This window comes from Puma concolor, chromosome B3, assembly GCF_028749965.1.
Source record: "Puma concolor isolate L17-30 chromosome B3, mPumCon1.1.hap2, whole genome shotgun sequence".
Classification (NCBI taxonomy): domain Eukaryota; kingdom Metazoa; phylum Chordata; class Mammalia; order Carnivora; family Felidae; genus Puma; species Puma concolor.
In genome coordinates this window covers 111103388-111129336 of record NC_141672.1, presented here as the reverse complement: position 1 = coordinate 111129336, position 25949 = coordinate 111103388, and the positions used below count along the sequence as shown (strand labels likewise).

At 42.0% G+C, this 25949-nt stretch overlaps 2 protein-coding genes across 6 annotated transcripts in view; one reads left to right on the top strand and one right to left on the bottom strand.

The window, feature by feature from the left end:
- Positions 1 to 25949, top strand: part of AAGAB (alpha and gamma adaptin binding protein) — a 152351-nt gene that overhangs the window by 63649 nt on the left and 62753 nt on the right. For both annotated transcript variants that reach the window (XM_086711026.1, XM_086711025.1), the window contains exon 3: positions 23585 to 23706. The gene's annotated coding sequence lies outside the window, so the exon portion shown is untranslated. The remainder of the gene's footprint in view (positions 1 to 23584; positions 23707 to 25949) is intronic.
- The window catches only part of IQCH (IQ motif containing H), a 218586-nt gene that overhangs the window by 186249 nt on the left and 6388 nt on the right, over positions 1 to 25949 (bottom strand). For all 4 annotated transcript variants that reach the window (XM_025918866.2, XM_086711018.1, XM_025918865.2 and 1 more), the window contains exons 2-4: positions 22739 to 22861; positions 21192 to 21286; positions 10026 to 10143 (exon numbers count right to left, since the gene is read on the bottom strand). In XM_025918866.2, the coding sequence (XP_025774651.2) occupies positions 10026 to 10143; positions 21192 to 21286; positions 22739 to 22861 (336 nt within the window). The remainder of the gene's footprint in view (positions 1 to 10025; positions 10144 to 21191; positions 21287 to 22738; positions 22862 to 25949) is intronic.

Below are 25949 nucleotides of genomic sequence, written 5' to 3'. Positions count from 1 at the left end.
GCCTTTAAAAGGACAAGAGATGGATGGCCGGGTGGCTCAGTCGGTTAAGCGTCCGACTTCAGCGCGAGTCATGATTTCACGGTTTGTGAGTTTGAGTTCCGTGTCCGGCCCTGTGCTGACAGCTCAGAGCCTGGAGCCTGCTTTGAATTCTGTGTCTCCCTCTCTCTCTGTCCCTCTGCCTCTCACACTCTGTCTCTCTTTCTCTCAAAAATAAATAAGCCTTAAATTATTTTAAAAAAGGACAAGAGGGAGTATGTGATATTATCACTCCTTTACCAATGACAGTAATTGGTTAAGTGACTTCTCAAGGGCCCACTAGTGAGGAGGTAGGATTTGATTTACGTCTCTGACTTTAACACCTCTTTCCATCGTGACATGATGCCACATCGTGAAGAAATGTTAGTTGATACACTCCTGATGCAACTTCCTATCTACCAAATCCTTTACTCTCACTCTAATCCTCATGGGCCTTGCTTTGGTCCGGGCCCTCCTTGATTGTTAAATATACCTCTGCAATGGCCAGTGTGGTGGTCTCCTTACTGCCAGTCCATCCTCTGCATAAACTCTGGAAGGACGGAGTCTCTGATCACTAATTAAAATACGTCTCTTACCTCTTTAACATCCCCCAAAAGTTTCCCTTAGGGTGGCATAATCGGGCCCCTTCCTACGTCCAGCCCTCTCTGCTACATTCCATCATGACTGCTCATAGAGCAGCCAGCCTGTGGCCACATACAACATGTCCTCTCCATCTCTGTGAGTGAGCATGCTGTTCCCTCTTCGGCAAATGTCCTCTTCTCTCTCTGGTGTCTTCTGGACATACTCTTACTTCCAAACTTGAGCTCAGATCAGGCACAATGTCCTCTGGGAGACCTCCCCTAACCTCTATCTCTCTTTCTCTACTCACAACAAAATGTATTCATTCATTCATTCCAGCATTTATTAAGAGCCTGCTAGGTGGGGGTGCCTGGGTGGCTCAGTCGGTTACGCATCTGCCTCTTGGTTTCAGCTCAGGTCATGATCTCACGGCTCATGAGACTGAGCCCCACATTAGGCTCTGCGCTGACAGTGTGGAGCCTGCTTGGGATTCTCTCTTTCCCTCTGTCTCTGTCCCTCCCCCTGCCTCAAAATAAATAAACATTTAAAATAGATAAAAGGTAAAAAAAAAAAAAAAAAAAAAAAAGCCTGCTAGGTGTGGGTGAATAAGAAAAAGTCCCTGCCCACATGATCTGATATTCTTGAAGGGATGTAAGGAATTATAATAACCATGTAAACAGATGTATAATTAATTTCAGATGGCCATAAGTGGGATAGAGAATAATGGGAGAATAATGGGATAGAGAATCTAAGGGAGAATAATCCCTTAGATATGGTGGTCAAGGACAGCCTCTCTGATGAGATGACAGTTGTATTGAGACCTGAATGAAAAAACTGAGCTAGTCATACAAAGATCTGGGGGTGGTTGAGGAGTGAGAAATTGATGGCTAATGAGAAGGGATAAATGCAAAATCGAAGGCCTTAATAAGAGAGACACTTCCATGATGACAAAGGAGAAGACATAAAATATAAATCCACACATAGAAAAATTAATTAATTTGGTAATGGGAAGGCCAGGACTACATTTGTCTCTGACTGAAAACTGGAAGAGTATTGCTTAAATAAGACAGAATGGATTCCTCTCGTGTATACGAAGTCCGGGGCTGGGCTTTTCAGGCTTGGTTTGGAAGTTCATGAAGTTGCTCCCTGCCATCCCTAGTGTATAGGCTTCCTCCTGTGGGTCTACGTTTGCTACTGGAGTCCTAGCCATCATAGCTTCCTTCCAGGCAGCAAGATAAAAGAAGGCAGGAAAAGGGTCAAAGGATGCAAGCCAGCCATCTTTTAAGGAAGTTTCCAGACAACCGCCCACGATACCTCCCCTTACACTTCATTGGCCAGTACTTGGTCCTGTGTCCGGCTGCAAGGGAGGCTGGGAAATATAGTCTTTATTGAGCAGCCATATCTCTAGCTAAAAATCAGCCACTCAGTACTCACTGGACAGAACTGCGACACATGGTCGTGCTTAACGGCAAGGAGGCCTCAGAAATGAGGGATCATCCTCGCGCGTGATGTCGTCCTGAACCAAATCACGGCTGTCTGTAATGCAGAAAGGGGGTTGGGTATCGGCTAGGGAAGCAACAGTTTCTGCCACAAGCATGCAACCTAACTTAGCTAAGGAGGAAAAGGACCATAAGGCAAAAGTGATAAAGAGTGAACTACTGAGAGGTCGGTAAAGGTTCTTAGAGTGTTGAAGAATTGTCGGGAGAACATACTACGGGAGCTGGCAGACAAGGACATGGTGGTCAGAAGCTGTTGTGCTTGAAACAGATTTTAGAGCTGATGTACTTACTGGTCATAACAAAGCCCAGGGAATTGGCATACCCCGCTAGCCCTACAGGAGCATTTTTCCTAAACCTGTGTTATGGCATTGCCAACACCGTAGGATGCCCGTCTACAAACTTTGAACCCCTTACGGCACAGACACACACAGATCTTCTACCTCACACATAGTACCATTAAAAGTAAAGTAGTTGAGGAAATAGCACACCGGGGATGAAAGACATTTTTTTTTTTTTTTTTTTTTTTAGTTTCACTATGTTTATGCTATCATTACAATGTGCCACCATGCCACAATCATCAGTGGACGGCCGTGGTGTGGGCCAAAGGTGACATTCTGTCCAATTTTTATGGCACGTGGGCCAATCACTAATTCTATGACCGACCTCCCTCTGCTACTAACTACCCTCCTGAGTAGGGAAGCCAGAGAACACGGCTCTCCTGCGTGTCCAGAAGTTAGTATTTCCTGGGAAGGTACAGAGCAAGGCATGAGAAATTTGGGATGCCACCTTCAAAATGTTACTGAACCGTCGAATACCATCTAATGAAATTCGGGTAGTCCTTGCACTTGTAGGTAGTAAGTTACCTCTGTTTCTGGGAAAGGTGTCATGAGTCCTAAATATGTAGCTAAGTGAATCTTCTATAGAAACAATATTATTAGGAGGTATAGTCCTAATGGCCTATTTTTGATGCCTAGTTTTTATAGAAATAGCCCCAAAGCTCACACTTAGTCATCTGTTCCATAAGCTATAGCTTGTGAACCTCTTGAAAGTGTATAGGTAAGCCAAGTGAATAGTAACCAGTTATAGCCAAACGGTATCACACATGATAGAGTATCATAATGTATTATGAATAATTCTAGCACGGCTTCATAATTGCTACATTAGTTGTACTGCAACAAATCGGAAAGTAAAAAAGTTCACCTTGAGCAGGTGTGTTGATTGAGAAGTTTCTCTGGGAAAGTTTGCAGGGACATACCTGAGGATAATTCTGGCTATCGTTAAGGCCATTTGTGAACCGAATCAGGGCTTTATGTTGCTGTGGGTTTTTTTGTTTGTTTGTTTGTTTGTTTTTCTGTTGTAAATTTCCCTGTGGCAAACACAGGAAGGGAGCTCAAGTTTTTGTATTTTTTTTTTAATGTTTGTTTATTTTTGAGAGAGTGCAAGCGGGGGGGGGGGGGGCGCAGAGAGAGGGGGACAGAGAATCCAAAGCAGGCTCTGCGCTGACAGCAGCAAACCTGATGTGGGGCTCGAACTCACAAACCGTGAGCTATCCCTGAGCCAAAGTTGAATGCTCAACCGACTGAGCCACCCAGGTAGCCCAAGTTTTTGTATTTTCTCACAATGGTGAGAAATGGCCAGAACTTTGAGGTCAAACAGACCTGCATTTGAATCCCAGTTCTGCTGTTGCTTGGGTTTAGATTAGAATCATCTCCCATCTTCCAGTCCCATATCTGCAAAATGGGCATAATAATAATTCCTTCTCTCAGAATGTTGTGAGGATGAGCTACAAGTTCATCATCATGGCCCACACCGGCTCCTAAGTGGTCCGCCTGCTTCTGCCCTTGTTCTTTTACATCCTTGAAGGACAAGACCCCAGTGGCTTCCCATCACAGTGATATCCAAAGTCCTCACCACGGTCCTTGAGATCCGGCCCCCTACCACTTTTCTACTCCTCTCCCCCTGCACATTCCCCTGCAGCTTCCTTGCTGTTCACACTCCTAATTCAGGGTCTTTGCCTGCTCCAATTCCTTTGCCTGGAATGCTCTGCCTCCAAATAGCCAAAGACTCATTCCCTCTCATCCATCAGATTCCTGCTCAAGTGAGACCATCCAACACCCCTAGGCTCCTTCCCCAGCTTTTCTCTCACCAACTAACATACTATTTAATTACTTTGTGCATCATTTTTTGTTTTCCTAATGACTGCCCCACCCCAACTAGAATGTAAGCTCCATGAGAGCAGAGATGTTTGGCCGATGCCTAAATAGTATCTGGCACATATTAGGCACATAATTGAGATTGGCCAGTATTCATCAGCAAATAATAAGAATTAACACTTGTATAACAGTCACCCATGTATGGTGTGCTGTTATAAACATTTACAAATATTAGCTCCTTTATCCTTACAGCAGCTCTATGAGGTAGGGGCTATTCTTACGTCCATTTTGCAGATGAGGAAGTGAGGCACAGAGAGGTTAAGTGACTTGCCAAGGAACAGGTAGGAAGTGGTGGACCCAGGATGTGAACCCATACTTCTAACCACGGTGTTGTTGTCATCTAGTGAGAGCCTACTCCGGGCTTGGCACTGTCTGGGCACAGATTACAGCGATGAATGAAACAGAGTCTCTCTGCTTTGGATTAATAGAGCTTTGAGAAATGATCAAATGCAAAGGATGTATCTTGGCAGATCCAGGTTTGGACAGAGGATTGGTAAAAGCCATCTGAGGATTAATTGGGGAAATCTGAGTATGACCTGAGTATTTATTGTATTCACGAATTATTGTTCATTTTTTGGGTGTGGTAATGGTGCTGTGGGTATGTAGGAATATGCTCATTTTTAAAAAAAATTTTTAACATTTTTTATTTATTTTTGAGAGACAGAGACAGAGTGTGAGCAGGGGAGGGACAGAGGGAGAGGGAGACAAAGAATCTAAAGTAGGCTCTAGGCTCTGAGCTGTTGGCACAGAGCCCGATATGGGGCTCAAACCCATGAGCTGTGAGATCATGACCTGAGCGGGAGTTGGACGCTTAACTGACTCAGCCATAGGAATATGCTCATTTTTAAAGATGCATGTTAAAGCATTGAGGGATGAAATGTCCTTAGGTCTGTATTTTAAAACACTTCAATAAAAAGTGATGACACAAAAATGGCAAAGTTTAATGGTTATTAAATCTAGGCGAAGGAGAAATGGTCATTCCTGGACTGTTTTCTCTTTGGGTATTTCCATAATAAAAGGGTTTTTAAAAACCCAGGCAAAAGGAGCAGACATTTTTAAAAAGCCATTGCTTTCAGGGAGTCTAGCTTCTTGTAAGATGGAGGTCACAGTGGTTGGCTCATTGGGGGCCTTGTCTTCTGTGCGCTCTGGTCTGTGAAATGCAATTACCATCTCATCTGCAAAACTTTCCGCCCAACGCCAAGTGAGGCAGAACTCTCAGCGACAGTCTGGGAAGCCATGCTTACTTGCTCTTTTTCCTTCTTTCATCTCTCACCATATTATTCTTCATGATGTCCAAAATCTTCAAAACTTCAGTTTCAGAGCAAAGTTTGAAAGTCGCTTTCTCAACATTTATTTATTTTTGGGACAGAGAGAGACAGAGCATGAACGGGCGAGGGGCAGAGAGAGAGGGAGACACAGAATCGGAAACAGGCTCCAGGCTCTGAGCCATCAGCCCAGAGCCTGATGCGGGGCTCGAACTCCCGGACCGCGAGATCATGACCTGGCTGAAGTCGGACGCTTAACCGACTGCGCCACCCAGGCGCCCCTGAAAGTCGCTTTCTCAATTCGATCCACATCCACAAAGTTGGATCCTTCCCATCTTAGACCCTGATCCTGCACATTGCTGCATCATAGTGGATCACAGTGTATTTTTTATGTTTGTTCGACTGATAAAGCATCCATTGTATGGAATTAAGAGAGGGAATCATTTTCAAGCAATGGGATGCGTTTATTTTCCCTGCTCCACAGCCTGTATCGTGCTTGTAAGGAGGTCCTTTGATCTGAACAGTGTAGGAGTTTGCTCACCAGATACTACAAGAAAATCAAATGCTCTCTTGGCCCCTAAACTTTTTCTCCTTCTCTTCTTCCCTCCATCTTCTCCTTTGTTGTTTTTATTTCAAACCCTGTAGCCTGAGGTGCCCCAAAGAGGGGCTGAGCTGGTGTTGATGAGGAGCAAAGATACATTGTGAAGAAAAGTCATCACAATACGGCTTTTTTGAAAGTAAAAGATCAATAACCAATTGTTTTTTTCCCCTCACAATATTACTGACCATATTCCCTCTGCTTTTCATCTCTGTGACTTATTTACTTTATAACTGCAAGTTTGTACCTCTTAATCCCCTTTATCCATTTTGCCCATCCCCCATCCACCTCTCCTCTGGTAACCACCAGTTTGTTCCCTGTATTTAAGAGTCTGGTATTTGTTGCTTCATTTGTTTTTTTTTGTTTGTTTGGTTTTGTTTTTTTAAGATTCCATATGTAAGTGAAATCCTGTAGTATCTGCCTTTCTGTGTCTGACTTATTTCACTTAGCATGATACCCTCGAGGTCCATCCATGTTGTCACAAATGGCAAGATCTCGTTCGTTTTTATGGCTGAGTAATATTCCATTGTGTATATGTACCACATCTTCTTTATTCATCCATCTATCGATGGACACTTGTGTTGCTTCCATATCCTGGCTATTGTACATAATGCTGCAATAAACATAGGGGTGTCTGCATCTTTTTGAATGAATGTTTTCATTTTCTTAGGTAAATATCCAATAGTGGAGTTGCTGGATCATGTGGTAGTTCCATTTTTTAATTTTTTGAGGAAGCTCCGTACTGCTTTTCACAGTGGTTGCACCAGTTTACATTCCTACCGACCGTGCACGTGGGTTCCCTTTTCTCCACATGCTCTCCAACCCGTGCTGTTTCTTACCTTTTCGGGTCTAGCCATTTTGACAGGTGGAAAGTGATAGCTCATTGCGGTTTTGATTTGCATTTCCCTGGTGATCAGTGATGTTGATCATTTTTTCATGTGTTTATTGGTCATCTCTATGCCTTCTCTGCAAAAATGTCTATTCCGGATGCCCTGCCCATTTTTTAATCAGATTGGGGTTTTTTTAGTGTTTATATTTATAGTTCTTTATATATTTATTAGTTGTATAACCTCTTGTTGAAAATATCATTTGAGAACATCTGCTCCCATTCAGTAAGTTGCCTTGTTTCTTTTGTGTTTGGGTTTTTTTTTGTTTTTTGTTTTTCTTTTTTGCTGATGGTTTCCTTTGCTGTGTAAAAGCTTTTCATTTTGGTGTAGTCCACATAGCTTATCTTTGCTTTTGTTTCCCTTGCCTGAGGAGACCTTCTAGAAAAATGTTGCTAAGTCTGATGTATAAGAGATTACTGTCTGTTTTCTTTTAGGAATTTCATGGTTTCAGGTCTCGCATTAGGTCATTAATTCATTTTGAGTTTATTTTCACATATGGTGTGAGAAAATGGTCCAGTTTCATTCTTTGGCATGTAGCTGTCCTCGTAAACAATTCTTAATTATGAGTGTAATTATAATTGAGCAACTCCTAATTGTTTGTCATGCAAGTTTTTGGTGCTAAATGGAACTCCAAAGATCGTTATCTACTTTGGAGAAAGGAAGCTTAAAGAAGCAACCGGGGTTTACCTAGTCGAACAGGTTGGCAGTGGGCAATTAAAGGTGGTAATATCCCAGTTGGATTTCCCTGCTACTTAATAATATAAGCTTTTAAGTTGGTGTAGCAGGCTTGCGGGAACAGCTGGCAAAACAGCACTGTTTGTCATTGAGTTTACAATGCAAAATTAGGGCTATCTTGTATGTCAGCGGTTATGCATTTTTAAGCAGATGTCACTGATATTAGAAATAAAACAACAATAGGGATCTAGGCCCTGGAGGTAAAGTCAGGGTAGGAAACCGTCCATGCCCCTTGTAAATGAAGCTCACCCATGCTCACAGTCTTTAAAAGAACTCTGGGCTTACACACTGCACATAAGATTCCCTATATTTATGATCATTCTCCAGGATTCAAAACTCTTCTGGGAAAATACGTTCTGGCTGTGGTTTTATTTTTTTCCGGAATCATAATAGCAGCTATACATTCGAGAGAGTCCTAGTTTCAGATATTTTGTTTCCAAAGAGCCCCAATCTTCTACATGTGGGCCACCAGTGACCCTCTTGAGATTCTTGGGGGAGAGGGGGAAAATTGAGCTGAAGCAGAGACTTACTAGTAAGGGAGGTGAGAAGTTTAAGCTCCCTTTATCATAGCACTCTGTTTTCTTTTCAGAATAGCCTTTATTATGATGTGCTATTTTCTTATCGATGGTCTGTCTCCCCTGACTAGAATGTAAGCTCTGAGAGCAGGGACCTGGCATCATTGATCATAGTGTGCCTCTGCCAATTCTTGGCACACAGATAGTGGCCAAATGAACTCCGTGTAAGAAGTGCCACGACCGTGGTCAGAGTTGGCTGTTTTGCGAGTGTAGTGGAGCCTGGACTGGTTTTACATGGGGGTGGGCACCCCCTTAGGGGTCCCTATGATGTCCTTTCTTCATTCCACAAGCATTTATGGAGGATCCCCTGGCAATATGCAGCAATGAACAAACTGACATGGCTTCTGCCCTCATTAAACTTCCATTCTAGTGAGAGAAGCTGACACTTAAAAAAAAAAAATCTAGTTAGAAATTTTGCCAAGTGTGGTAAAGGAAAAATACGGATAATGCCATTATAAAAAGGGTACTGCATGATGGCTTCACAGCTTGGGGAAGATACTAAAAACCACTGACTGAACACTTAAAAAGGGTGAATTTTATGGTATATTAATTATACCTCAACAAAGTTATTGCCTACAAAGGGGTACCACAGTGGTTATGCCTACATTTCTGGGTTCATCATCCTGGCCCTGACACTTACTAGCTGTGTTCTCTTGGGCAATTTCTTTAACATTTCTGAATCTTGGTTTTTTCATCAATAAAATGAAGACCATAATAACATGTCTTTCTAGAATCATTCTGAAGCTTAAACAAGTTAGTGTTCCAAAAGCACTGACAGGAGGTGAGCTATTATCACTTGTGGGGGGTTGGGGAGGGAACAGGAATTAAAGAGCAAGAACACTCAACAGGCAAAATCAGTAACCTCTTGAACTCAATTCCTTGCCACTTGGAAACTTTCCTTCTAGGGCCCTGTTCCAAAATTCTGGCTTTGCACAGTGGCAGTATTGTAGCCATTGGCTTATCTGAGGTGTGATTATTGCCAATTAAAAAATTGGCAGGCATTTTTTGGAAGGCATTGGAAGGCATTCTGTTGTGATATATTTGCTTTCTGAAGAAAGCTGTCTTGTGGTAGGAACTGACCCTACCACGAACATAATTGAAACAATAGGCATGTTTTCTCATTTAGAACGCAAAGCAAATTTCCTACCTTTGCTCTTAAAAAGTTTTTTTTTCTAACAACTTTATTGAGCTATAATTCATATACCTTCAATTTATCCCTTTAAAGTGTACAATTCAAGGCACCTCGGTGGTTCAGTTGGTTAAGCGTCCAACTTTTGCTCAGGTCATGATCTCACGGTTTGTGAGTTCAAGCCCCGTGTCGGGCTCTATGCTGATCACTCAGAGCCTGGAGCCTGCTTCAGATTCTGTGTCTCCCTCTCTCCCTGCCCCTCTTCCCCTCTGCACTCTCTCTCTCTCAAAAATAAATAATAAAACATTAAACAAATTAAAAACTAAAATGCTAAAAAAAAGTGTAAAATTCAGCGGTGTTCAGTAGATTCACAGTGTTGTGCAACCATCTCCACTATTGAATTCCAGAACATTTTCATCATCCCCAAAAGATACTTGATATCCATTAGATGTCCCTCCCCATTCTTCCCTCCCCCTAGCTTCCACAACCACTAATCCCCTTTTTGTCTTTATGGGTATCTCTATGCCTACCTTTTTTCTTGGAAAGGCTTGTGGAAATGTACTGTGCTGTCTTTGGGGTTGCCAAAGTTTACCCTCAGATTCTAGAGGGAAAATAAATGATTTCTGATCAATTACAGCTGGAAGCAACCTAAGTTTAAAAAAGAAAAAGAAAATTTTAAATCAAATCTCAACAGCTTCACAAATTGTAATTTTGAAACAATGCTTCCTAGTTCAATTAGATTTTATAGGAAATATTCTATTGGTAATTAAAATAAACTAGACCAACTTTAGCATTTTTACTACTATGAAACTGTACTTGTTTTTTAAGCATATGAACTTCTGAGTCTGATAATGACCACTATAGCATGAATAAAAAGCTCTATTTCTGGTTGAGTTTATATGACCCACAACGGACAGAATTACTATACTATAAAATATTTCTTGGTAGAGAAAATATAGCATGTTATATTGTTTTGTAAAACCAAATCACAGAATAGCCAATGTTAAATACATTCAAAATGCTTGTCCCTAAGCAGTTGGCACTTACATTCTTTAAATGTCTGCTATTTTATATAACTGTAAAGACTTAAGGATCAAAGGTGGTTGAAGGTCTTTCTTATTAAGCAGTGGGCAGTTCCATGGCGGGGGGTGGGAGGGGTGGGCAATGTAAAAACAAAGTTATAAGAATGACTGTGTGTGTAATGTATGTCTTAAAACTTTTCATTTGAGGGGCACCTGGGTTATTCACTTGGCTGAGTGCCAGACCCTTGATTTCGGCTCATGATGATGTCACATTTCATGAGTTTGAACTCTGCTGGGCATGGAGCCTGCTTAACATTCTCCCTCTCTTGCTCTGTCATGCACTCTCTCTCCCCCGCACCCCCCTCTCATGAGCACACGCTCTATAACAAACTAAAACTTTTCATTTGAAAGTAGATTCCACTTTGTTAAATTGGTCAGCATAATTAGGATCAATTAAACTCAACCATAATGACCCAATCTCTTGACTCTACTGTGATGCCCACTTTTGTAAAATTTTCATTAGAAAGCAATTTATGGACGTTTGGTTTTGTTCCAACGTGTAAAGAGCTTAGAAGTCATTGTGAGGATGGGAGTGATAAGAAGAACCTCAACACACTGAAAAGCAATTCTTCTTTGATCTGTCAGAGAATCCAGATCACAGGGAAAACTACTGCCTTGAAAACTGGAGAGAGACTGAGACAGACAGACAGACCCTGCTAAAGCTCCAGAATGGAAGCCTGCTGCTGGAGCTGGTATTGGCAAGAAGAGTTAAATTCCACTTAACAAATGGCCAGAGGCTCAATGTGTATTAACTTGAGCTGTAAAAACTCAGTGGGGCCCGAGCGCCTGGGTGGCTCAGTCGGTTGGTCGTCCGTCTTCAGCTCGGGTCACGATCTCACGGGCCAGGCCCGTGAGTTCGAGCCCCGTGTCGGGCTCTGTGCTGACGGCTCAGAGCCTGGAGCCTGCTTCGGATTCTGTGTCTCCCTCTCTCTCTGCCCCTCCCCCTCTCACACTCTGTCTGTCACTCTCACAAATAAATAAACGTTAAAAAAAAATTAAAAAAAAAACAAAAACAAAAAGCCTCAGTGGGGCCAAAGCTTGGGGGCAGGGTAAAACTTTCATGACTTTACCTTCAGGGGCCTCTCCGTATTCCCACCATGAAGACACAGAAAAATCACCTCCTGCTTCTGGCAGGGGGAAGGGAAAAGAAACCACTTCGAACTACTCCCAGAGAGTTCTGTTATTTGTTCTGTTCCCTGTAATGAAGGCCAGGTCTCAAGGAAAATTATTATCTGACCCGAGGAAGGGCAAGTAGCTAACTCCAGGCCCTTCCAGTATTCCTGTCTCACCTAAGAGGGGGAAATTCCAAGAAAAACTAGTGAAGGTAACAGTTCAGAGGCACAGACCCACTGAAAGACGGAGGCCTGATCAAGGAGTATTGAATGCTTCCCCTCAACACACTTACATCTACAGAGGATTACAGATGAGAGGACTTCGGGCTCAGGCCTATTTAGGAGGAAGTTTCTAGGAAAAATCAAAGACCCCAGGGGAGACAAAAACAAAGACGGTTGAAGAAATGGAAGCCTCAGACACCTACCTACCTGTTTGTTACAGCAAACAGTATACAGCACAATTTGTAGCCAGATAAAGACTCATTTACCTCACTTCCTGTTACCCATACATCATGTCTAGCTTTCAAAAAAAAAAAAAAAAAAAAAAAAGAAAGAAAAAATGACAAGGCATGCTAAAAGGCAAGGGAAAAAAAAAAAAAAGGTTTGAAGAGACAAAGCCAACATCAGAATCAGATATAACAGATTTTGGAAGTATCAGACCAGGAATTTAAAATCACTGTGATTAATAAGCTAAGGGCTCTAACAGAAAAAAATAGACAGCATGCAAGAACAGATATTTAATGTAAGCAGAAACCTTGAAACTCAAAGAATATAAAGAAAATGCTAGAAATCAAAACACCATAAGAAATGGAGAATACTTTTGACGGGTTTATTAATAGGACACAACCAAAGAAAGAATCCATGAGCTTGAAAAAATGTCAATAGAAGTTACCCAGACTGAAATGCAAAGAGAAAAAAGGACTGAACAGAACAGAATGTCCAGGAACTGTGACACAATTATAAAAGGTGTAACATACATATATATAATGAGAATATCAGAAAAAGAAAGAAGAAAGGAGCAGAAGACATATTTGAGTAATGATGGCTGAGAATTTTCCAAAATTAATGACAGACACTAAACCACAGATCCAGAGAGTTCAGAGAATACCAAGCTAAGATAAATTCTGAAAAACTATACCTAGGCATATCCTATTCAAACTATGAAAAACTAAGAGCAAACAGAAAATCTCGAAAGAAGACAAAGAAAAAAATTCCCAACTTAACCTATAGAAGAGAGGTATAAATTGTATCAGACGTCCCTTCATAAGCCATGGAAGCAAGAAAGCAGGGTGAAGTATCTGAAGTGTGGAAAGAATAAAACACACCAACCTGGAATTCTGTATCTAAGTAAAATTATCCTTCAAAAACAAAGGGGAAATAAAGATCTCCTCAGATAGATGAACACTAAGGGAATTCGTCACCAGAGTCTTGCAAGAGATGTCACCAGAAGCTCTTCAGAGAGAAGGAAAATGATACAGGTTGGATAACAGGATACATAAAGCGGAAAGAAAATCCAGGGGCCTCACCATATGTCCTTCCTTGGGTCCCAGGGCCCCCTAACTGGTCTCACTTCTTTCTAAGTCCTCATAAACTTCTTTTATAATAACGTCCAGGGTTTTTAGCTGTATTTATCAGAAGGAATAGGGAGAAGTATGTCTACACCATCTTCTTAGAAGTGAAACTCTCTTCATGGATTTCCTTAAAAAAATATTTTTAAATGTTTATTTTGAGAGAGAGAGAACCAGTGAGTAGGGAAGGTGCAGAGAGAGGGAGTGAGAGAGAATCCCAAGCAGGCTCCACACTGTCAGCGCAGAGACCAATGTGGGGCTCAAATCCAAAAATCGTGAGATCAGGACCCGAATCAAAACCAAGAGTCTGACGCTTAACTGACTGAGCCACCCAGGTGCCCCTCTATTTGTGTATTTCTTATCAATCTTTTTACCTCTCTTTATTATGTACTTAGAAGTGAATTTGAATTGAGATATAATTTTGCATCCTGCTTTCTTCCCTCTCAACATATACTGTGAGAATTTTTCCATGTCATTAAATTTCTTGGATAATACCAGTTTTAATAGCTATGTAATACACACATAGATGTGTTATCGATTTTTTAAAAAAAACTTAACGTCCATTTATTTTTGAGAGACAGACACAGAGTGGGAGCAGGGGAGGGGCAGCGAGAGACAGGGAGACACAGAATCCAAAGCAGGCTCCAGGCTCTGAGCTGTCTCCAGCACAGAGGCTGATATGGGGCTCGAACCCACGAACTGTGAGATCATGACCTGAGCCAAAGTCGGTCACTTAACAGATTGAGCCACCCGGGAGCCCCAGATGTGTTATAGATTTAATCATGCTTTTACTATTAACATTTAAGGTTATTTCCACATTTGTTGGTATTAAATAGAACACTGAAATTAACAAACATACACAGATTCATGTCTCTCTCTTTTCATTTCCTAGGACAAATTCCTAGAAGTACAACCACTAAATTAAAAAAAATGAATTAAAAAGCTTCTCGCACATGTTGAGAAGCTGCCTTTTAGAACTTCGTGCCAACTTACACCTTTAGTGGTAAAACAAAAGTATGCCCGTCCTACTGCTACCTCATCAGCACTGATTATTAGAATGGTTTAAATGATTTGTTGTGCTAATTTGTAAGGAAAAAACAGTAATATATTGTTTAATTTGCATTTCTCTGGCTTACCAGTGAGATTGAACATTTTTCACGTTTACTGGTTATTTGCATTTCTCTCTCTGTGAGTAGTTTGTTGTCCTCTGTCAACTTTTTTTTTTTTTGTATTGGCATGAATACTTTTTTAAAATTTTTTAAAAGAATGTTAGCAATTTTTGTGTCATGGCTGTTGCAAACGTTTTTCTGGTTATTTTTTCATTTTCTGCTGCTTTTTAAAAAAATTTATTTTTTACTAAAAACTTTTTTTAAGTTTTTAAATTTATGTTTGAGAGACAGAGCGCACAAGCAGGAGAGGGGCAGAGAGAGACAGGGAGACACAGAATCCGAAGCAGGCTCCAGGCTCTGAGCTGTCTCCAGCACAGAGCCTGATAGGGGGCTCGAACCCACGAACCGTGAGATCATGACCTGAGCTGAAGGTGGATGCTCAACTGGCTGAGCCACCCAGCTGCCCCTGTTTAAAAAAAATGTTTGACCCACAGAGAAATGGAAAGAGCAGTTAGCATCCAAATACCTTTCATGTAGATTACCAAGTGTTACCATCTTGTTCCCTGTGCTTCACCTCTGTATGACCAGGATGTACTCATAGTCTATACAAGTGGGATTTGTGTACCGCTGTGTAACAACCCAGAATGGATGGGCTCCAGGATGCTTCATTTACCGAGGGAAATGTACCGTCTAATGTACGCTGGCCGTGCAATACAAACCTCTTCTTTCTCTCTCACTGCTTCTCACCATCATCTATTTGCTTTGTTCTTGTCTCCCCTTCTCAAACACTGGCACAACAGACTATAAAATGAAGATCTCTGTGTGGTTCTGAGAGTGTTGGTACAGATGGTAGTCACCCTCCCAGTGTCAATGAGCAAAGCGAGGTCGTTAAGAGCAGTGTGAGCAGATATTACGAGCAATAAAATCCATGAAAGCCAATCATGTGAGAGGAAGAACCACACTTTGACATAGAAGAATCACTGCCAAAGTGGGGATAGTGGTGAAACATATTTGGAAAACAATACAGAAGCTTTTTTTAGCTCTTTGGAGAAAAGATGCCACTTTGGATAATGTCCTCATCATTGTTTTGTGAACGACTGCTAAGAAAATCTTGCATTTGGGGGGCACCCATTGTTAGCACTCTGTGTCCCTACCGGTTTTTGTTTCTACCGGACACAATGACCAGATTTTCCCTTCTTGCGAAAATGTAAACCATCTTTTGTGAAAATTAGGCTTCTTGGTTTCCAGGAAGCCACGGCGTGGGAGAGTGCTCCATTGCACACATGTGACCAGACTCAAGTCTGGGCCTCACCATCAACGACCAGTGTGACCTGGGATGGCTGTGATCCTCAGCATGCACAGTTTTAAAAGGAAAGGATAAATATCTGCCTCATGGGGTAAAACAAAGTCCTTTGCAAACTGTCAAGTGTTAGGAAAATTGTGACCACAAGATGAAATTCACACTGATAATGAAAATGAAGATGATGGCTATTGTATCTGGTCTGTTCTAAGTCATTTTTAAGGTATATCCCGGGACAATAGTCATTTGGAATAAACTCTCCCAATTTCCTGGGTTTCCATAGTTAAAATGAAGCCCCAAATATCGGAACAATGTTGATTCTCAGTTACTCATAGCAACCGTGCTTGCCGTCCAAGGAGCAACAGAGATGCACAGTTCTGATTAAATGGCACCCCTTTCAGAAGGAGTTGTTGGTCTGGACTCCTGGCCTCTGACACTCCACCAGACTCACAGTTTAAGTGGACAGTGACAGTCCTACCAGCATGACTCCCAGGTGCCACGCTGGGCTCATTCCTAGTGCAAGAGGCTTACTCCAACCCTTCAGAGCAATGGGGTAGCTGAATTTCCAGGACTAGGCCCTTGACCAGACAGAGGCAGGCCCTCTCAGTGGCCAAGGAACACTGATTCCAGGGAGCTTGTCCTGGGATTCCAAGCACGAATTAATCTGCATTCGGGATGCCAAGGGTGTTTGTTAAAATGCAAATTCCAGGACCATCTGGGAGCCAGTGAAACCAAAGTTTAAGAACCATCATTCTAGCCCTGTGGCCTCTCAAGCAGGATGTCCACATCCCAGGCAATCCATAAAATAATGCCGTTGGTTGTGTGATGAGAACATAAGAACTTTTTTTTTTACACATCAAATAAGAAATATAGAAAATAAGAAATTACTGTGTGCTACTATTTAATATTCAGCTTGTCCCTGGATCCCTCATGTGGTCATGTCACCTGCAGTTCGGGAGGCCTTCTGGGAGCGGGGACTCCAAACCACAAAGGCACAAACGGCGGGGTCTGCACTGGTACACAATTTTTCACAGCATTAGAATACACTGTAGTTTACTCATGAAGTGGGTTTATGGGTTCTATTACGTAGTTTTCACTCAAGCCTGAAAAAATGGACCAGTGTCTTAAAAAAGATTCCTGCAAAAAAAACCACCCTGTATCTTGAAGATGATAAGGACCATCAGTGAAAAATAAGAAAATGCCAGAATCGACACGTACTCGTGGGGTGAGCTTTTCTTCAGCCACACTAGAGAGTGCAAATGATGGTAAACCAATCAAATTTGTGACAAGTCAGCCAAATCCATCCCCCCCGAAAACTTAAAAGTTATCCAGAAGACTAACTGAAATACAGACTTCCGTTCAACCAGCATCTCTGCCGAATCTCCACTAAGCGTAGAATATGTTTCGGGTTATTAGCTACAGCCAGTGTAAAGCCATCGTGATTAACAAGATAAAACAACCAGAATATTCTAATTAGTAGCCTTTTTTAGCAAAAGAAGTTTCGTACTGTTAATAAAGTAAAATACTTTAAACTGTTTAATCTTTGTCTCATTTAAATATTTGTCGGTGTATTTTATAGTGTATTCATGCCATATGATAAGTGTACAATTTATAAATAAATACATATTATGGATGCATGCCCGAATTTTTAAACTGATGGTCATGGGGGATAAAAGGCCAGGTTCAGCTTGTTCCAGCTCGAAACTGTAATAAACTGTCTTCTTCTCTGACCTCCTGATCAGTGTTGAGATAAGTAACCTGCCTCTCAGTGAGTCATGCCATCCATCATGAAAAAACACCTTCTTACTTGGGTGTTACAAGAACTTTGTCATGGAACCTCGGAAGAGAAATGGCGTGAATTGGCCAGTCCCACTCCCCCCCCCCCCCCCCCCCCCCCCCCCCCCCGGGCATGAGCACCTGAAGGAATCCTGGGCTCTACAAACTGCTGTGCATAGAAAACTCCTAGCAGGATATGAACTCTGAAGCCACATCTATTCACGATGGTCTCGGGGGACATGCCTGCGAGTGCAGAATCTGGTGCGACCATCCACCAGGGAACACTCCCGTCACAGGCAACAGTTCCTGACTGCCCGGCGTCTCCTGTTTTCCATTTCCGTCTACTGTTGCGACTTCTTTTCCTCCCTGAGCCACTCCCTGTGACTCACACTTGGACTCCCAGGACCTGCCCCAGGCCTGCTTACTTTATTTTTTTTCAACGTTTATTTATTTTTGGGACAGAGAGAGACAGAGCATGAACGGGGGAGGGGCAGAGAGAGAGAGAGGGAGACACAGAATCGGAAACAGGCTCCAGGCTCTGAGCCATCAGCCCAGAGCCTGACGCAGGGCTCGAACTCACGGACCGCGAGATCGTGACCTGGCTGAAGTCGGACGCTTAACCGACTGTGCCACCCAGGCGCCCCTGGGCCTGCTTACTTTAAAGACCCAATCTGGATTTTCCTCCAGTTTTTGACCTGGTTCCTCGCATTTCGTTTTCAAATTGCACGCTACCTTAGCGCCACAGCTACGATGGATATACTCCCCCAGGCTTGCGAGGCTCATGCAAACTTGCCAGGCTCCCATCGTCCTGCCAGGAGGGCCAGTGATTATATTATTGTACTGAATAGGAGAGAAAGGATCCAAGGACTACTTCTGGGAGCCAACTCCATGCCCCAGTTAAGGGTGAAGGCTTCCTTCCCTCTTCCAGACCCTAGTAAGGGGCAAGGACACTCCCTGGCAAGGGAGAAGAACTGTAGAAGAAAGGTCTCTGCCCAAATGTTTCTGCTTGATTCTCTGTGGATATAATTGCTACACAGTTTGCTCTTTTCAGCTATCTTAACTTGCATATAGCCCAGACTCTCTGTTCTTTGTCAGGACAGAAGAACAAAGAGAAAGCTGGATACAGGATGGGAGAAACTTCATTGGAGTTGGTGACAGACCCCTTTTCCTGTTTACTCCCCACCCCCTCCATTGTGAGGCTCTCTTACTTGATGTCTGTATGCATAATCTTTGGCCACAGCCTGCTGTCTGTTGGCTGCCATCTACAAAGGCCTCCCACTTGGCCTTGTAGGGCTCCTTTGATTTCCAACTAAGCATCAATATAAGTTGGGAAACTGACCTCCAATATTTTCTTCTCCAAGAACCCCTTTTATTATGTTCCTTTCTTACAGATTCCTTGTTTTAGAAGATTTATATTAACCTATTTTCAAGTCATTTTTTTATTCCCTAATTTAAAAATCAAAGCAATAAAATGACTAAAAGCTAGACAGATGAGGGACAGTTGCCTCTACAAGGAATGATGGATGCCTGTGGCATTCCATGTGCAGGAAAGGGAGACCGATACAGTGGTACCCCAAAGCTCTGCTCCCCACTACTGAATGCTGGAACTTGGTTATGTCTGTAGATTGCCGTGTTTCCTTGTGCGCTACAGTAAAACCTTGGTTTGTGAGCATAATGTGTTCCGGAAACATGCTTGTAATCCAAAGCACTTATATATCAAAGTGAATTTCCCCATAAAGAACCATGGAAACTTGGATGATTCGTTCCACAACCCAAAAATATTCATAAAGGGGCACCTGAATGGCTCAGTCAGTTAAGCATGTGACTTCGGTTCAGGTCATGATCTCTCAGTTTGAGCCCCGCATTGGACTCTGTGCTGGCGGCTTAGAGCCTGTAGCCTGCTTTGGATTCTGTCTCTCTCTCTTTCTCTCTCTGCCCCTCTCCTCATTCTCTCTTTCTAAAATAAATATTTTAAAACCCACAAAAGTATTCATATAAAAATGTTTACAATACCCTAATATAATACAAAATAATAAAGAAAACACAAAATATAAAGAAAAATAAACAAATTGACCCGTACTTACCTTTGGAAACCTTCGTGGCTGGTATGAGGGAGACGAGAGAGGAGGGTTATTGTGTAGGACAACTTTCACTATCACTAATGGAATCACTGCTATCTATTGACTCAATGGAATCTGTGTGTGTGTGTGTGTGTGTGTGTGTGTGTGTGTGTGTGTGTGCAACATTAACAAGGAACCTATCCAATGACCCTTGCTTTTGTCTCTTTTTGAGGATTTTGTGGAAATGTGACATTGCATTGTCATTAAACAGATTCATTGCTCGCATTAATAGCCTTATTCAGGTGGTGCTTTTCACAAAACTGCACTGTTACCCACATTTTATACATCTCCCTAATCTCATTTGAAGTGAGGGGTTCCTCGGCCTTTTTCTCCTCTTCCTTTGCAGACAGGATGAAGACGTAGACTTCTCATAAAATCTTGCAGTTTCGGCCACTCACATATCTTATTCGTATTTCTCAATGATTTCCTTCTTAACTTCCACTGTAATCATCTCCTTCTTACCGCCTTTCTTTCCAACCTTTTTCTGCAAGGGGCCATTGTATATGCTCACATGGATGTTGACTACAGTATAGTATTAATAAACTCCTGTCAGATACTGTATTTAATGTAACTGGCAATAAGGCAGCAGAGGAAAGGGTCTATAGCTGCAGGCAGCCTGCCCTAGAATGAAGCAAAGCATTTCTAAGCTTACTCTTGTATGGAAAAGCAAAGGCCTGTCCGTAGGTGCTTTGAAGTGACAAAAAAATACACTAGTGCGTGTTGTGGGCGCCTTCAAGTGTTCTGAAAAATCACTGATTTCTGCCAAACACTGCAGTGTGAGACCAAGCATCCGAGCATGGGAGACGATCACCCACAGTCCCACAGGGAGAGAGAGAGAGAGAAGAACCATAAGGTCAGTTGTGATCGTGTGACATTCGGCGTCACATACTACCCGTATTGCAAGCCACCGCTCATTTATCAAGTTAAAATTTATTATTAGAAATGTTTGCTTGTCTTGTGGAACACTCATAGAACAAGTTACTTGTGCTCCAATGTTTTACCGTATTTCTGAAACTGGACCCTACGATGCTTGGTACATGTGTACGATGCAAATAGGGCCACAAGGTTTTTAAGCTTAGCACAAAGCCTTACTCTATATACACTCAAATTCAGGAGGCCTACCTGTAAGAGGGTCCAAAGTGAGGCAAGGCAATTGAACTCAAGTCTAATTTTAATAAATCATCTCTTAGGATGTATTACATTATGAATATTTCAAGCAAGTTTCATTATTTTTGTTTTATTTACCCTGGATACCGAAATCACCTTTACAATAAAGTACCTAAAACTGTGAAGAAAGTGCAATGTGATCTTAATAGTGTAAAAACAGACTTGCATTAAAATACCTCCTTTAGGAGTTGAATTTTGGATACCTTTTACTAAAGCAAACAGCCAAAACTAGGACCCTGATACAACTGTCATGGCGTTAAGCATTAGAAGGTAATAAAAGTCACGCAGAATAAACCAAGCCCAAATTCTGCCATTAACTTCTTTTGCGAAACTACTACAGTAGAATGGATATGAACAAAGCCAAGAAGATTTTGTCTTTATGGTCACCTGACCTGAGTGGGAAAGATTTTTTTTAAATTGTACTTATTTTGTCCCCGCCCCCCCCATGGGTATTTTACTTACCATTTGGAAGCATGAGGAGAATATAAATTATCATCATTAATAGGAGCCGTTAACACATGATGGTTTACAACATTTAAATACTTCTCGATGTGAATCTGTTACAGAAAAGTGAAAGTTTAGGCTATTAGACTGGACTGAAGATACTCAGCTAATTTACTTTACTTCATTAGGGTAACACTCTGAATTGTGTGATTAAGCCAAAAGACACAACACGCTATGTGTTTATTACATGCCTAAGGTATCATTGGGCATCTCAGGGCTAAATGACTTTAACTGTCCCAAAAAGCGTAATAAACAATTGAGACTCAAAGCTTGACTGACCTGTAGTGCTCTTCACAAATTAAACCATGCACGATAGTCAGTACATCGCTAAGCCAGGTAAGCTTACGAGGCAAGACAGACACGGAGTAATCTTTCCCTTACAGGGACTTCAAGCCAGCAGCCGAAGAAAGAATTTGGCCCTTAGGTTACAGATCATTTAAAATGGCCAACCTGAAAACTCCAGCTGGGTACAGCCCTGTCATCATCAGGTCATATAGGACAATGGCGTGCCAGTTTGATGAGGCAACAAAAACACACCACATCTCCCACGGCCTCTGGAGCTGAGCTGTGAAGCTGACAGCTCGTTAGAGTGAAAGGCTGAGACCAGAACAGGGACAATGACAGTTAGAGGTCTCAAAGATGGAGATGGTCCTTATTTGGGCGCATGTGCTAAGAGATTTTTGTTTTATAAATGATTATTATCCTGGTCTGAAACTTGGGTTCTCCTCTGCCCTTCAACCCATGTATAATGATGAAGTCCCTATGTACTGTATTTCTGTTCCAACAGTGGTACATCTCTTTAGTTTTACTGACTGGCTTACAATATCATAAAAATGACTAATCTCAAAATACTTAAGCTAGCAGGGAAAGATACACTCTTGTTCTTTAGAATCTCAGTGAATCTGATAGAAACTCGCTGCAGGCATTGGTATGAATTCTTTTTTGTCTGGCATGTTGTTGGCCGACTAATAGTTATTTTTAAAATTCTTAATTCTTGGGGCGCCTGGGTGGCGCAGTCGGTTAAGCGTCCGACTTCAGCCAGGTCACGATCTCGCGGTCCGTGAGTTCGAGCCCCGCGTCAGGCTCTGGGCTGATGGCTCAGAGCTTGGAGCCTGTTTCCGATTCTGTGTCTCCCTCTCTCTCTGCCCCTCCCCCGTTCATGCTCTGTCTCTCTCTGTCCCAAAAATAAATAAACGTTGAAAAAAAAATTAAAAAAAAAATAAAAATAAAATAAAATTCTTAATTCTTTTCATCAAATCACGTGTTAGGGATTGTCACTGCATGATCTTACATTCCCAACACCTTAACTACTTTGATTTGCATCCTGGCACATTTCACAATCAGTTAATCATCATTTTAATGACAGGAACAGAATAAGAAAGCTGATGACCAGTCTAAATCCACCTCTGTTACAGAATTACAAAGGGTCCTGGGAGAACCACAGTTCTTTTCTCCTGGAGGAATCTCCTTCCAGCGCTTTATTTAACATCTAAAGCTCTACTTACTTTTAACCCCATTTCAGTCCTTTTGATTGCAGTTTCAAGATTCCGAATGTCTAGAGTCTCTCCCTTTTCCTCAAGCGGGAAATTTGTTAATTTCTCCTTTAACTGATAAAGGTCTTCATGGACCTATAGGTTTAAATAAAATAAAATATTGAAAGAATACATACAGAGTTCACCTAAAACATTCATTTTTTTTAATGTTTATTTTTGAGAGAGCGCGAGCACACATGTGCGCGAGCAGGGGAGGGGCAGAGACAGACGGAGACCGCGGATCTGGAGCAGGCTCCATGCTGACAGCAGAGAGCTCGATGTGGGGCTTGAACTCACAAACCATGGAATCATGACCTGAGCCAAAGTTGGACACTTAACCAACTGAGCCACCCAGGTACCCCCAATTATTTATTTTATTATTAAAAAAATTTTTAATGTTTATTTTTGAGAAAGAGAGAGACACAGCGTGAGCAGGGGAGGGTCAGAGAGAGGGAGACACCGAATCCGAAGCAGGCTCCAGGTTCTGAGTTGTCAGCATAGAGCCCGACGCGGGGCTCGAACTCATGAACCGCGAGACCATGACCTGAGCTGAAGTCGGAAGCTTAACGGACTGAGCCACCCACACGCCCCTGCAGTTATTTATTTTAAAGATTTATTTTAAATAAAATTATTTATTTTTAAAGATTTTCAATTTTCTTGAATTGCTGGGGATAATCAGGTAGATTTTATGATGTTCCTTGGAAAGAGCTGTCTTCATGGTTCTAAGATATCCTTTATTAGAATGTTTCACTGTTGTCTTTCAGATTGAAAAAAAAACTAAGCTTCCATACAATGTTCTATGTTTCCTTCCCCCATTAGAAACAAATCCAAGGGTAAAACTACCACTCGAATGGCTTCTGCTTCTCACCTGGCAAAACAGTTGAGTTCACGACTCGTATGAAATTTGCACCAAACTCGGATTCCTACTAATTGGCCAAGAGGTAAGAAAACAGAAGAGTTCTGGCAAAGAGAGTTTCTAGTGAAAGCAGAGCTTTTCAAAAGGGAATTGTAAATAGGTCAACAGGGCCCATTGGTTTTCCGTTCTGGCTGGATCTTCCCCGTTTACTGCTCTGCAGAAGCGGCTCTTTCGGCGTGTGGCCTTGACTCTGTCTTACGTCGTCAGAATTGAAAATGATCCGTGAAGAAAAAGTGGCATACGTTACCACTTCAACATTCTCCTTCAATCTGTATTTTCCATGGAAACGATGAACACCTCTCTGAGGTCCGCCACCCTCGCGATAAAATGGGTGCTGTGAGATTAGGCATCCCCAGGTTCTCCGAATTCGTATTAGAAACCAAACTTCAATACATAAATACAGATGGCACCAATTATTGCGTGGGCTGCTGCCACAAGAAAAGCATTTTGTTATGCAAATTTATGAACCCAACACCTGTTTCAGCAATAGTGACACCAATAACAATCTGCAGACTGGGTTGCTGAAGGCATTTTGCAGACGTTACCTTTTCTGTGGTAGTCTAACTGGACCTACAGGGTGCTCCCAGCCTGTGGTATCGATTACTTTGAAATATTCCCGTGGAGCCAAGGATTCAAAAGATCAGAATTTGCATCTTTTCACTGATGGGCCTCACAGTCTGGTAGACACATCTGGTCATTTGTACTCTGCACAAATTGTCATGGAAAGCCTTGAGGGCTCACAGATTGAAATCAGAACACACCTACCGTAGGCACTAAGGATAAAGGCGAACTTCTTTCAATTGTTTGGTCCACATTAACGGCTGCAAGCTGGTTTACCTTCGATTGTCTAAGGGCATTTGGAAAGTACAAAGAAGCAGCCCAAGGGCGAGCCTCGCGTCCAGGCCCGCATTTCTTGGTCCATCCTTTGAATGCACTGAATTTCCTTCTTGTAGCTCTAGTGTTTGTAGTATTATTTGTAGCTTCACATAGCATTCTGTAATGTCTTTTGACAGCTGGTGGGGAATGAAACTGCCCTGGGTTATTTATCATGGAACCAAAGGGCTCTTTTGTTTGTTTGTTTGTTTAAGTCTCCCCTGTGTGGACAGTTCCACTTCTTTCCACGTGACGGCTCTAGTACACAGTAAGGGCAAGTGAACATAATTCCTTGCTCCATCACCAGTCACGTGATGTCCGTGCACACCATCACATTTCCCCTGGTTTCTTTACCAAGGGGGGAAAAAAAAAAAGAATTACTCTACTTCATAGAATGGTTGAATAAAACTAAGGCAATGTGTGTGAAATTGAATGAATGTAGGTTTTGGAAGCAGGCAGATATAAACCAGAATCCTATTTCCTCCTTTCCTGAGCTGGACAAAGTTACATAGTTTTTGAGAGCCTTGATGCTTTCATCTATAAAATGGGGATCATTGGCTACCTGTTGGAAGAGTGGCAAGAATAAAATGAGTTAAAGTATGTAGAGTGCTTTGTGCACAGCCAGCCACATAGGACGGCCCTGAACAAATGTTAATCCTCCGCTCCTGCATGGTAAAACCTAGTGAAGTTCCTTGACGTAACTGGCATTTAGTAAATGTTCCTTGATTTGAATTGCTCTCTTCATCTTCCTCAAGAATTTTTTTTTTTTTTTAATTTTCTTGCTAGATATTTTTTTTCTCCCCTTTCAATAACCACATATCTGTTTGTATGGTAGTTGCAATAGAGACAAACATTGTAGGAAATGTGTCAACCAGACTTGGGTAGGAAGAAAAAAATTATGTTCTAAATCTCTGTTCTTTCTTCAAATGGATCCAATCTACCATATTGAAATTTTACGTGTCCCCCATCATTTCTGTGGTCATCAAATGCATTGCTTTCCGTATATTTCCTACTAGGAGGAAGTTTTTTCTCTTCTAAAAAATTTTTTTAACGTTTTATTTGTCACTTAGAGACAGAGTGTGAGCAGGGGAAGGACAGAAAGAGGGAGACCCAGAATCTGAAGCAGGCTCCAGGCTCTGAGCTGTCAGCACAGAGCCTGACGCAGGGCTCGAACTCACAGAAGGAGGAAGATTATTATTTTGACAGTTTGGGGACAGAGCTGCTTAATAAGAAGCCCTTGAGAGATGTAATGCAGTGAAGATTCGCTCTAGCATTTAGAAATCTGGCCACACAACTAGATTCCATGTTGTCAAAAGCAGTTCCATAACTGCATTTTATGTATCTCTGCTAAACATAGGGTTTGGCTGAGTCATTCTCATCATGCTTGCCCACTTG